This window comes from Ovis aries, chromosome 17, assembly GCF_016772045.2.
Source record: "Ovis aries strain OAR_USU_Benz2616 breed Rambouillet chromosome 17, ARS-UI_Ramb_v3.0, whole genome shotgun sequence".
In the NCBI taxonomy this organism is placed as follows: Eukaryota; Metazoa; Chordata; class Mammalia; order Artiodactyla; family Bovidae; genus Ovis; species Ovis aries.
Genome location: NC_056070.1, coordinates 69554977 through 69567106, shown reverse-complemented (window position 1 = coordinate 69567106; position 12130 = coordinate 69554977). Strand labels below are relative to the sequence as shown.

At 58.1% G+C, this 12130-nt stretch overlaps 1 protein-coding gene across 1 annotated transcript; it reads right to left on the bottom strand.

Annotated features, from left to right (window-relative positions):
• Positions 1-1352: 1352 nt before the first annotated feature.
• SLC35E4 (solute carrier family 35 member E4) lies at positions 1353-8371 on the bottom strand. Its single transcript, XM_027956777.3, has 2 exons — positions 7157-8371; positions 1353-2299 (listed from the first exon to the last, which is right to left on the bottom strand). The coding sequence occupies exons 1-2, from the start codon at positions 7773-7775 to the stop codon at positions 1866-1868; spliced, it is 1053 nt and encodes a 350-aa protein (XP_027812578.1). The 5' UTR covers positions 7776-8371; the 3' UTR covers positions 1353-1865.
• Positions 8372-12130: the final 3759 nt, after the last annotated feature.

Below are 12130 nucleotides of genomic sequence, written 5' to 3'. Positions count from 1 at the left end.
TCCGCTAGACCCGCCTGCACAGAGGCCAGGGCAGGCAACTCTGCACCAGTCCTGCCTGTGCCAGGCGCTCCCCAGGCCCTCGTTGCCCCGACCCCAGCCTGGGCCCGACCCTCCGTGTAGCCCTGACCACAAATTCCAGCCACATGAAGGAATTAATAATCTTCTCTGAGTCCCAGGCACTCTAGACCCCAGCCCCGGCCTGGCCAAGATCCAGACCCCATCCTCCCATTTTCCAGATGCACCTAGAGCCTGAGAGAGAGTGGGTGACTAGCTCACACTAGGGACCAAGCCCACTGGCCCCATTGTCCCCCCTCCACCCCTGGCCCTGCCCACCAGGTCCTCGGTGGAAATCCTCTCCCCGGGGATCACCAGCCCATTTTGCAGATCTGGAAACCGAGGCTCAGAGAGGGGAGGTACCTGCCCCAGGCACAGTGAAGCGGGCAGAGTAGGATTAGGTCCCCAGAGTCTCTAACCAAGGCAGGGACCTTATGGTTTTTAACAGGGGGCCTGCAGTGGAGACAGGTGGGTGGCTGGAGTTAAATGCCTGCAGCCAAGGGAAGGATGGGAAGTGAGGCAGCTGGGTCAGGCCGGCTGCCCAGATGCCCCACCCCCCACCCCCACGCTCCTGCTGCCATGGGACCACCCCATTCCTTGCCCGCTGTGCTCACAGCCCTGGACACGGCCCCTCACCCAGGCCTTTCCTTCCTCAGGCTTCTTTTCTGGTTTTTCTTTTAGAGGAGAGTTGTACACTTTGGGTTTTCACCCCCAGGCAAGGGTTTAGCCATGAGAAGGGAGAAGCTGATGTAGGAAGACCACAGACCAGGGACCAGCATGTGCAGAAACTCCAGTGGGCGGCTGGGTGTCACGGGGTACCTGATGGAAGGAGGTGTGGATTGAAGGTGGCGCTGATGCTGGGAAAGATTGAGGGCAGGAGGAGACGGGTCGACAGAGGATGAGATGGTTGAATGGCATCATCGACTCAATGGACATGAGTTTGAGCAAGCTCCGGGAGATAGTGGAGGAGGGAGGAGCCTGGCTTGCTGCAGTCCGTGGGGTCGCCAAGAGTCAGACACGACTTAGCGACTGAACAGTGACGATGGAGGGGAGAGGGGAGAGGCCGCGGGGCTAGGCCTGACCTTGTCCCACGAGCCGCGTGGAGCCACAGAAACCATGCGTTTTAAGAGATTCCCCTCAAGGCTGTGGGAAAATGGCGTGAGGGGTCAGAGCAGCGGTCTGGGCCAGTGTGGGGGCTGGCCAGGCCCCAGTGAGGGCGGGAGCAGGTCCTTGTTTCTGGGTGGGCGGCTGGTGTGCCTGTGTTTCCTTGGCCGCCACCCCGAGAAATGACACAGGTGTACAAGCAAAAATAGTTTATTTGAGGACGGAAGACCGAACATTGGGGGGCCCAGGGCTGAGGCCACAGCAGCTGCCTGGAGTTGGCACAGACGACCCCCTGGGCCCCCTAGCTGCCTCCCCCACTTCCTGGAGGAAGGATTGTGCGACGGCCAAGAATCATCGCCATCATCACCACCATCACCACCATCACTGTCAGAACGTTGGTGAGGTTTTCCAAGCTTAGCCAGCAATTTTCAGTGCAGTACTTGACCCTAATCGTCATAAGTACTCTGACAAGCACAGCGACTGTGCCTGGACCCACCATCCAGTGGTGAGTGGGGTCTGTGATGAGGAGAGGCAGGCAGGGACAGGAGCCGGGACGCTCTAGGAGACCCCACTGCAGCCTCCACGGCGACCCTGCGGGAAGATCCGTCTCCCCCGATGGCCCCAGGGGCTGCACTCTCCCGTGGCCATGGGCCAAGGCTGGATTCAGGCCAGGGCAGTCTCGGGTGGTCCCTGTGCTCTCTCAGGTCTCAGAGACCCTTGCCAGGCTGGTCCCTCCGCCGGAAGCCCCGGCGGGTAGCCCAGGAGGCCACAAACTCGCAGTTGTGGTAAAGGAACATTCCAGAAAGGGTGAGCGCCACGCCCACGTAGCTGAGGGTGCTGAGGCGGCTGCCGAACAGCAGCCGGGACAAGACGAGGTTGCCCACGACAGTGAGGTTGCCCAGGACGTGGACCGTGAGGGCCGAGGTGAGGGCCAGCAGGGAGAAGCTGGCCAGGTTGTAGAGCACAGACAGGAGGCAGCTGAGCAGGACACAGGCCCAGAGGCGGGAGTCGGTGGGGGCGGGCGGCGGTGCCACGCTGGCCTCCAGCACCAGGGCGGCGCCGGCCAACAGGCAGAAGCTGGGCAGCGAGGTGGCGTACAGCAGGGTCACCGCGTCCAGCCGCTCTTCCTGCAACAGGGCACCTGCAACCAGGACAACAGCCGTCAGCACCGGGCGCCAGGCGACCCCCCGCGAGCCCAGCCTGCCCCGACCTCCAGGAAGCCTGCCCCAGCCCCTCCAGCAGAATGAGGGGCTCCCGCTCTGTAACGGGAAGGTCAGACCACCTGGGTGGTGACCCGGTCTGCTCCTGGCCAGCTGTGACCTGGCCCTTAACCTCTGGAGGCCTAGGTTTCCTCACCTGCAGAGTCCAGGGATAATAAAACCTTGTGCAGGCTATGTCGCTTCAGTCGTGTCCGACTCTTTGCGACCCCATGGACTGTAGCCTGCCAGGCTCTTCTGACCCTGGGATTCTCTAGGCAGGAAGACTGGAGTGTGCTGCCATGCCCTTCTCCAGGGGATCTTCCCGACCCAGGGATCGAACCCAAGTCTCTCCCGTGTCCCCTGCATCGGCAGTCGGGTTCTTTACCACTAGCGCCACCTGGGAAGCCCCAGTAAAACCTTAAATATGCAGATTAAAATAATGTGCATAAAGCCCTTATCAGGTAAGCTTCAGTCAGTAAGCATAAAAAAACAAGAGGAATAAGCCTGTTATCACTGATTCCTCCCACAAGCTGAAACAATAATCTGTGATATCCCACTGATTAATAAATGTGAAAAAGAAAAAAATCTCCAGGGGCTTCCCAGGCCCTGAAGAAAAACATCCTGGACTCATAACCAGCTTTGAAGGTGCTGAACCAAGGGGCCCCAGCTGTGCTTCCTTGGCTTCGGCCATTCTGGCACTCCCAGCCCCACGGTGTGGCTGCCACGCTGCTCCCTGCAGCACTCCCAGCTCGGCCACGCACTAGCTATGTGGGCCTTTACGTTACAAGAGAGAGAGTTTGAAAATATTCAAAACCATCTGAGTCACATGTTCAATCACTTGTGACCACTGGGATGACAGACACAACAACGAGGTCATTGTTGGGCCCAGCTGTCACTCACTACGTGAGTGTGGGTGTGTTTTGTTTTGTTACGATTTTTTTTCTTAATGTGGACCATTTTTAAAGTCTTTATTGAATTTGTTTCAATACTGCTTCTGTTTTATGTTTTGATTTCTTGGCCAAGAGGCACGTGGGATCTTAGTTCCCCGACAAGGGATCGAACCTGCACCCCGTGCACTGGAAGATGAAGTCTTAACCACTGGACCGCCAGGGCAAATCCCTGTCACTCACGGTTTACCGCAGATAGTTAGCACCTTTCACTATGGACGCTGGAGCTTGTCAAGACAAATCCAGGACACAGAGGAAACCTTGGCCTTTAAAGGAAAGAGGGCCTCCTAGCATCTTGCTCATGTCTGCCTGTGTGTGTACACATTACCACCCAGTTGGTTCACAAAGGAAGCAGGGCCCGTCATAAAATCTCACAGGGCTGAGCTGAAATGACGGTACTTGCAAAGAGGCAACGGCGGTTTTGTGCCTTCTCCAAGGTTTCGTGGAGAGAGATGAGTAAGGTCTCCCCAGCCCCTCCCAGGGCTCTCTCAGCCTCAATGTGTTTTCTGACACACACTTTCCAAAGAACCACAGAGGCACTTACTCAGAGGCTATGCTTAGGAAATCTTATTTCTCTCTCGATTTCATTTTGATGTTTTGGCTTTGTTCTCTAGGCAACAGTCCTTCTGGCAAGCATTTCTAGAAATGAACAGATAACTGGAATGCCTCCTGTTTGGCGGCTCCAAATTTAGCACCATTAGCTGCCTGTGGCCTTCGTGTTCAAGGTGCAATCACTGGCAGGTGGTCAGGATTGCAGGTGAACTTCACCTTTGGCGAATTTCACTCTCTGAGAGCCAGGCAGGCAGGCTCTAACCTCCCCGCTCGGCCCCATGCCCCATGTTCTATAATCCAGCCAGCCCTCTCCCTCCCCCCACACACTGTCCCCTCCAGCCCAGGAAAAGAGTCAGTTACCCCACCGACCTGTCATCCGGCCTCCTCAGTGACCTCTCCCCTGCCTGCTTACCCCAAACCCTGCATTTCAACTTCTCCTCCAAAGGCATTTCCGTTTCATCATCCGAACATGCCACATTTCAGCCACATGCAGACTAACACCCTCTGGACGCCGTTCTGTTGGCTTTGGGCTTATCCCACCTCTGCTCCATCACGAGCTGTGTGATATCACACAGGTCACCCTCTCTCTATGCCTGTCCCCTTGCGGGAGCACAGGCGGAGTAACAACATGCCCTCATGGGGGCGTGTGAGGTGCTGAGCGCAGGACCCGTGCCCAGGGGCAACTGCTGCCCACGGCAGCTGTCATGACTCCCTACGTGCAACCCGCTGGCTGACACCGCGCCCTGGCAGGGCTTGCGTCCCGCTCCCAGAATGCCCTTTCCTGCTCTGGCCGTGTGAAGAGCGGGGCGCAGCACGTACCCATAGTCAGGGCGCAGCTGTCACCACCACTGCCTGCCTCCTCCCCCAGGCAGCCTTCTCTGGTCTCCCCGAGAAGCAGCCATCCCAGTCACGGCTGGGCCCACCGTGGCTCTAGCACTTCTTCCCTGCTTTGTGATCGCTCCTTCTGAGGGTGTCTCCCCACCAGCCTGAGAGCTCAGCAGATGGGAATGGGGTCAACCTGATGCAGGTGGGTGTGGCTGAGGACAAGTCTCAGCGCGCTGGCACCCCATCTCCCAGCCTTTCTGTGAGGGGAGAGGTAGCATCACTCCTCTCCACGTGTGGTCCCCCCAGGCCTGCAACTGGCCCAGGAAGGAGGCAAGCTGCTGGGTACTCCTCGACCTGGACTTTCATCCTCTGCTCCCTTGGAGTGTGCCATCAGGAAAGGAGCTGGTGTCAGTCACTCACATTCTAGTCTAAATTGGCCCTGGTGACTTTCTTGGAAAGTCTGCGAGTAGGAATCTCTTGTCCAAAACCCACCTCATCCCTGGCCTCCAGTCTGTTCCGACCCACCTCTGTGCTGGGCTCCCATCTCTATTAGCCTCCTAAGCTCTCTCCTTAGCATAATGAGCCAAGCAGCTTAAGCAGCCTACCAATTCTTCCATCAGACCATTAACAAATTCACCGTTTAAGTGGTACCTTGCCTGCGCCAGGCCCCAAGTCAAGTGCTGGGGACATGGAGCTGCCCCAAAGCTAAACCATGCCCTCTCGGAGCTCCTGCCTGGTGGGAGGCAGACAGGTAACCAAGTGGCTATAATATCAATACAAGGCACATGGAGTCCTGATGGGGACGCAGAGGGCCCTGTGGGAGCCCAGAGCCAGCATCCAACCTGCCTCAGGGGCAGGCAGGTGACAAAGAGGGAGCTGGCAGAGCCGAGGAGGCTAAGGTGCCTGATGCCAGGCACCTGCCAGCTCCTGTCCGTGTGCCCGAGGCCTGGCCGGCCACAGCCTGTCCTGCTGGCGGGGCTCTTCTCGGGTGAGGAGGCTGGGCCTCAGCAGGTGTGGTGTGGGCCTTAGGTTGGGGCCTTCCCAGCCTTCTGGCCCTGCTCAGGGTGGGGCACAAGGTCAAGTTTCCCACTGACTCATGCCCAGAGCTCAGGCCCCAGCTCTCAAGTAACCTGAAGGCAAAAATAGAACTGGGCTTTGGCCCTGCCTCAGGGCCCAGGAAGATGGGGACAGAGCCTCTGGGTCCTGATTCCAGGGCAGGCCTGAGCTCTGACTTCAACCTTTCCTGGTTGCAGGCTGCCCTAACCCCAGCCCAGTGCCCTTGGAACAACCTTTTCCCTCTTCCAGGCCTGGGTCATAGGATCTCAGAACCGCAGGGAGGGAGAGCAAGAAAGTCCTGGGACTCTGTCAGCTCTGACCTCCTCCACCAAACAGACAGGCAGACTGAGGCCCAGACAAGCTCCAGATCCGCCCCAGGTCACCTGGGAATTATGAGCCCACATGTGGCTGGAACGCAGGCCTCCCTACCCTGAGTAGGCGCAGAGACAGGGTGGGGGCTGTGACTCGAAGAACCCTCAGTAGGACAGGCAGGAAAGTGATCACCTCCCTCCAGCAGAGTGATTTTGCAGGGTCTGGGTTTGGAATCTCCACCCTACCCTCTGCCCAGAGCCCCCAACCCCCTTCCACCAGAGCTAAGGTCCAGAGTCACATGGACCAGGATTCTGGTCCTTTGGAGCTGTGTGACTCTGGGAAAATCATGAATTTCTCTGGGTCTCAGTTCCATCATCTGTAAAATGGGGATGAAAGTAGTGGTTGCCATGACAACTCAAAATGAACACCTAGTATAGGGCCTGTTACACTGCAGTTCCCAGAAGACACCACCCCTTCCCAGACTTGGCAAGCCCCACCCTCCGCACCACTTCCAAATCCTGGTTTACCATCTTGCCCTCTTTCTCTCCCACCAGTTCCCACTGTCAAGCCTCCCTCTGGGCCCACAGTCTTATGCCACATCACCAGGACAGCACGGACTCTGCCGGAGTGATGTGAAAGCTGCTCAGTTGCGCCCGACTCTTTGGAACCCCCATGGACGGTAGCCCGCCAGGCTCCTCCATCCATGGGACTTTCCAAGCAAGAATACTGGAGTGGGTTGCCATGCCCTTCTCCAGGGGATCTTCCCCACCCAGGGATTGGACCTGGGTCTCTTGTATTGGAGGCAGATTCTTTACAGTCTGACTGGGTTCTGCCTCGGCTGCTTACATGGCCCAGGGCAAGCCCCTCTATGTGTCAAATGGGGACAAAACCAGCTGGGCCTCTAGAGCCTAAGTTTGAGGCCTGGAAATCACTGAGCAGTTGGCCCTTTCTGAGCCTCAGTTCCTGCCTCTTCCAAAGCCACATGCCTCAGTTTGGTCATCAGTAAAATGGGATAGCGGCCATACCCCCTCACAGGGTTCCCCAGGCCACACTCCCACAGTCCCACCTGGGTTCCCACCTCCTCAGCCAGTGACTTAGGTTACTCACTCTGCTGAATGGACTTGAGGCCGCGGAGGCAGGTGGCCGCCAGCAGGAAACCGCAGCCAGCCGGGGGCGTCCGGAGCTCTCCCGACAGGCTGCAAGCAGCCCCCAGGCAGAGCGGACCCATGGCCGCAAACTGCAGCGGGTGGTGGCGCCGGCCGAGCAGCAGCGCGGACAGGGCCAACGTGATGAGCGGCGTGGTGGTGGTGGCCAGCTGTGCCAAGTCCAGGGGCACGGCGTTCAGGCCCACGTTGCCGCAAGCCATCGAGGCTCCGAAGGTGAGGCTGAGCAGCAGCACCTGGCGGCGGGTCTGCCCGGGCAAGGGGCGCCGCGCCCCCCGGTGGCAGGCCCCCGCGGCGGCCAGCATGTGCAGCGCCGACAGCAGCAGGGGCCGCCCGAAGCCGTGCACCGTGAAAATCCACTTGTTGAGGCTCGACATGCTGGCTCCCGCCAGCAACCACACCAGCGCGGCCACGGCCACCCGGGCCCGGCCAGGCCGCCGAAGAGCCTGCGGGGTGTCAGGGGGCCACTCGGCGGACCCGGCCCACCGAGCGCCGCCAGCCCCCGCCACTGCCTCGGCAGAGGTCATCCTGACGTCATGGTGCTCCGGCGGGCAACGGCACATGGGTACCAGTGGGGCCGCGGCAAGAGGCCGGCTCCCCGGTGACCAGCTCTGGGCCACCAGAGAGCCCCACCTTGGACCAGCCCCGTCTCAGGCAGGTGTGGGCACAGCCTCTGGCGCCCAGCCTGCGGCAGCGGAGGTCCAGTAGCTGTGCGGTGTCCTCGGCGCGGGGAGACCAGAGCCCAGGTCGCTTCAGCTGGGATGCCAGGCTCTCTGGTGCTCAAGCCTGGCCTAGTAAGCGCCGGGCACCTCTGCCCGTGCCAGGCGAAGTCTCCACTCTCCTCCCGCCCGAGTGCCCACGCTACGCTTAGACTGAATCCTCCATCCCTTTTCTCTTCGGTCCAGTCCCCGGGTCCTCCGCCTAGTTCACGCCAGGCCTGGTTGGGGGCGATCCGGGCTCCCGCGCCGGGTTGGTGCCGGTGGGTCCGGCTCGCTGCGTCCGACACTGCCCAGGCCCAGCAGCGGGCAGACGCGCCGGCCCCGCGCTCCGGCCGGTGTCAGGCGGCGAGTTCGGCTCGGCTCGGCTCGGCTCGGCTCCGGCAGGGCCTGCGCTGTGGCTCCGGCTCCCGGCGGCTCCGGCTGCAGCGGCGGTGGCTCCCGCCAGGCTCGGGCGGATAGCGAGGCTCTGCACTCTAGGCCCCGCCTCCGCGGCCGCCCCACGCGCCCCACCCGGAAAACTGGGCCGAGCCGGGCCGCCACCTCGGGTCAGGCCCCGCCTCCGGAGGGCCGTCTCGCCCCGCCCCCACGCCGCCCGCTCGGGGCTCCTCCTCCGTCCGCAGACCACCCCCCGCCCCAGCCGGGGTGGTCAGCCTGTCTGTCCTCCCCGCATCAGTGGGGTATCAGGCCCCGCCCCGCCCAGCGCCAAGGCAAGCCCCCCAATAGAGACGAACACAGAGGGGTATCTTCCAGATGAAAAACTCCTAACCTCTCAGGAGATTCCATCTTCAAGGACCACCCCCAACCCCGCAGCACACTCCAACCTAGTCCAGTCTCGGGACCACCTAATCTCTGGCCACAGTTATCCCGTGGGACCTCAGCATCCAGAAGAATTGGCCCACCGGGCCCCTAAATGCCCCTCCCCCGTTCCTTAACCCTAATCCCTCCTCCGTCTCCCAGCCAGGGGCGGGCCCCCCTCCAGGCAGGCAGAGGGAAGCTGAATCACCACGGCCACGGCCACCCGCAGCTGCAGAAGCAGGGTCCCGCCGGCCGCTCTATGTCCCATCCCCTGGGCCCTCAGAGCTGACTCACAGCTGAACTTTCCTGGGGTCCACCCTCTGCCCGCGCTGGCCGGACAGAGAGCTGTAGGTGGGCCGGGAGCCAGAGCCGCTGCCACTAAGCTTTTGCCCCTGCCTGGGTCTTGGCTTTCCCATCGGAACAGACGGGCTGCTCTCTGAGCTCAGGGCCGGGTAAACAGCACAGCCCAGAAGCAGGACAGACTGATCAGAATTCCAAGCTCGGAACTCCTCTCTGAGCTCTGGAGTCCAAGTGTGCAAGAATCACAGGTGTCCACGGCCCGCTGTGAGTGAGCCCCTTTGCTGACAGCTTCCTCCTCTGTGGAAGCTCCTGTCCCCTGGGGCACGGTTCGCCCCTAGCCTTGTTGTCTGACCGGCAAGCCATTGATGACAGCAACCTGTCTGGAGGAACGAGACCGCAAAGGGGAGCGCTTAGCTCGGTCCATGGCGCCCTCTGGTGGTCAGAGTGCAGAATGGCTGCAGTTCAGTTCAGTTCAGTCGCTCAGTCGTGTCCGACTCTTTGCGACCCCATGAATTGCAGCACGCCAGGCCTCCCTGTCCATCAACAACTCCCGGAGTTCACTCAGACTCACGTCCATTGAGTCAGTGATGCCATCCAGCCATCTCATCCTCTGTCGTCCCCTTCTCCTGCCCTCAATCCCTCCCAGCATCAGGGTCTTCTCCAATGAGTCAACTCTTCGCATGAGGTGGCCAAAGTACTGGAGTTTCAGGGTTAGCATCATTCCTTCCAAAGAAATCCCAGGGCTGATCTCCTTCAGAATGGACTGGTTGGATCTCCTTGCAGTCCAAGGGACTCTCAAGAGTCTTCTCTAACACCACAGTTCAAAAGCATCAATTCTTCAGTGCTCAGCCTTCACAGTCCAACTCTCACATCCATACATGACTACTGGAAAAACCATAGCCTTGACTAGACGGACCTTAGTCAGCAAAGTAATGTCTCTGCTTTTGAATATGCTGTCTAGGTTGGTCATAACTTTTCTTCCAAGGAGTAAGCATCTTTTAATTTCATGGCTGCAGTTACCATCTGCAGTGATTTTGGAGCCCCCCAAAATAAAGTCTGACACTGTTTCCACTGTTTCCCTATCTATTTCCCATGAAGTGATGGGACCAGATGCCATGATCTTCCTTTTCTGAATGTTGAGCTTTAAGCCAACTTTTTCACTCTCCTCTTTCACTTTCATCAAGAGGCTTTTTAGTTCCTCTTCACTTTCTGCCATAAGGGTGGGGTCATCTGCATATCTGAGGTTATTGTTATTTCTCCCGGCAGTCTTGATTCCAGCTTGTGTTTCTTCCAGTCCAGCGTTTCTCATGATGTACTCTGCATATAAGTTAAATAAGCAGGGTGACAATATACAGCTTTGACGGACTCCTTTTCCAATTTTGAACTAGTCTGTTGTTCCACGTCCAGTTCTAACTGTTGCCTCCTGACCTGCATACAGATTTCTCAAGAGGCAGGTTAGGTGGTCTGGTATTCCCATCTCTTTCAGAATTTTCCACAGTTTATTGTGATCCACACAGTCAAAGGCTTTGGCATAGTTAATAAAGCAGAAATAGATGTTTTTCTGGAACTCTCTTGCTTTTCGATGATCCAGCGGATGTTGGCAATTTGATCTCTGGTTCCTCTGCCTTTTCTAAAACCAGCTTGAACATCACGAATGGCTGCAGGTGTCCCCTAATCCCCATCGCAATCCTTGGACTGGAATTAAAAATCCCCAGCCCGCTGTTGATTCATACCAGCTGAATCAGAGACCCTCTGGTGTGTCCAGGAATGTGTTTTGTTTTATTTTCCTTTGGTGATTCTGAGACCCGCAGGAGCCTGCAAATAGTCCATATTGTAGAGCAGGAGATTTCCAGATAAAGGACAAAAATATGCAGGAATTAATATTTAGGGAGGGTTTCTCCAGGAGGGGTTGTAGGAGGGGAACTGAGCCAGTCAAGGGGGCGGCCCCCCTCCCCCAACATTTCCTGAAGAGGAGGAATCAGGGCCCCTATGGGTTAGATTAGCTTTGAGATTTTTGTCAGTTTTCCTTTCAGCTTCCTTTAATTAAAAAAAAAAAAAAAAGCAATGAATTAAATGCAGGAGATGTGATTTCGGTCCCTCGGTCAGGAAGATCCCCTGAAGGAGGACATGACTAAGTGACTTTCACTTTAGTAGTTTTTAATTCAATTTATCCATTCATCCAATTGCTCAGTTGTGGAAATGACTCTTTGCGACCCCATGGACTGTAGCCCACCAGGCTCCTCTGTTCATGGGGATTCTCCAGGCAAGAATACTGGAGTGGGTAGCCTTTCCCTTCTCCAGGAGATCTTCCCAACCCAGGGATTGAACCCAGGTCTCTCTCATTGCAGGCGGATTCTTTACCTGGTGGACCACAAGGGAAACCCAAGAATACTGGAGTGGGTAGCCTATCCCTTCTCCAGCAGATCTTCCCGACCCAGGAATCAAACTGGGGTCTCCTGAATCGCAGGCAGATTCTTTACCAACTGAGCTATCAGGGAAGCCCTCAAAAATACTAACCACCCTCCCATCTTCTGAGAGCTGAGCCAGTGGGGAGTGGTAGGCAGTGTCGACACTCTCCAAGACTGCCACAAAGCCCTTTGACCTGCACTGCCTGGTGAGAGGTGAGCTATGAGGAAAGAGGAACCCTAACCCTGGGTAGGCCTTGGTGGGAGGGAGAGATCACTCCCGGCGTGGGAGTGGGGGGAAGGGGGAGGGGCTCGTGCTGCTGAGGTGGTGGGGGTGGATTCAGACCAGGTCTGTCCAGCTCCTGAGCCCTAGTCTTTAAGCTGCTTTGACCTGCAGCCAGCAAGGCTCTCTACAGGATATTCCCCTCACGGAAGAATGAGGGGGTGCGCCTAGCTTCACAGAACGCAGCAGGGGCTCCTTTGAAATCCTTCCCCACCCCCCCCCCCCGCCCCCTGCCAAAACCCAGACAAGCCCTAAGGAGCCTGCCCCACCCACAGGCTCCCAGAGCCCTCAGGGGTGGGGGGGGGGTGGTTTCGAGGTAGGGGCAAGGGCGGGGATCAGTGGGTGAGGATCTTGGCTCTGCCACCCCTTGGCTGTGTGACCTGAGGCAAGCCACAGACCTCTCTGAGCCTTCAGCT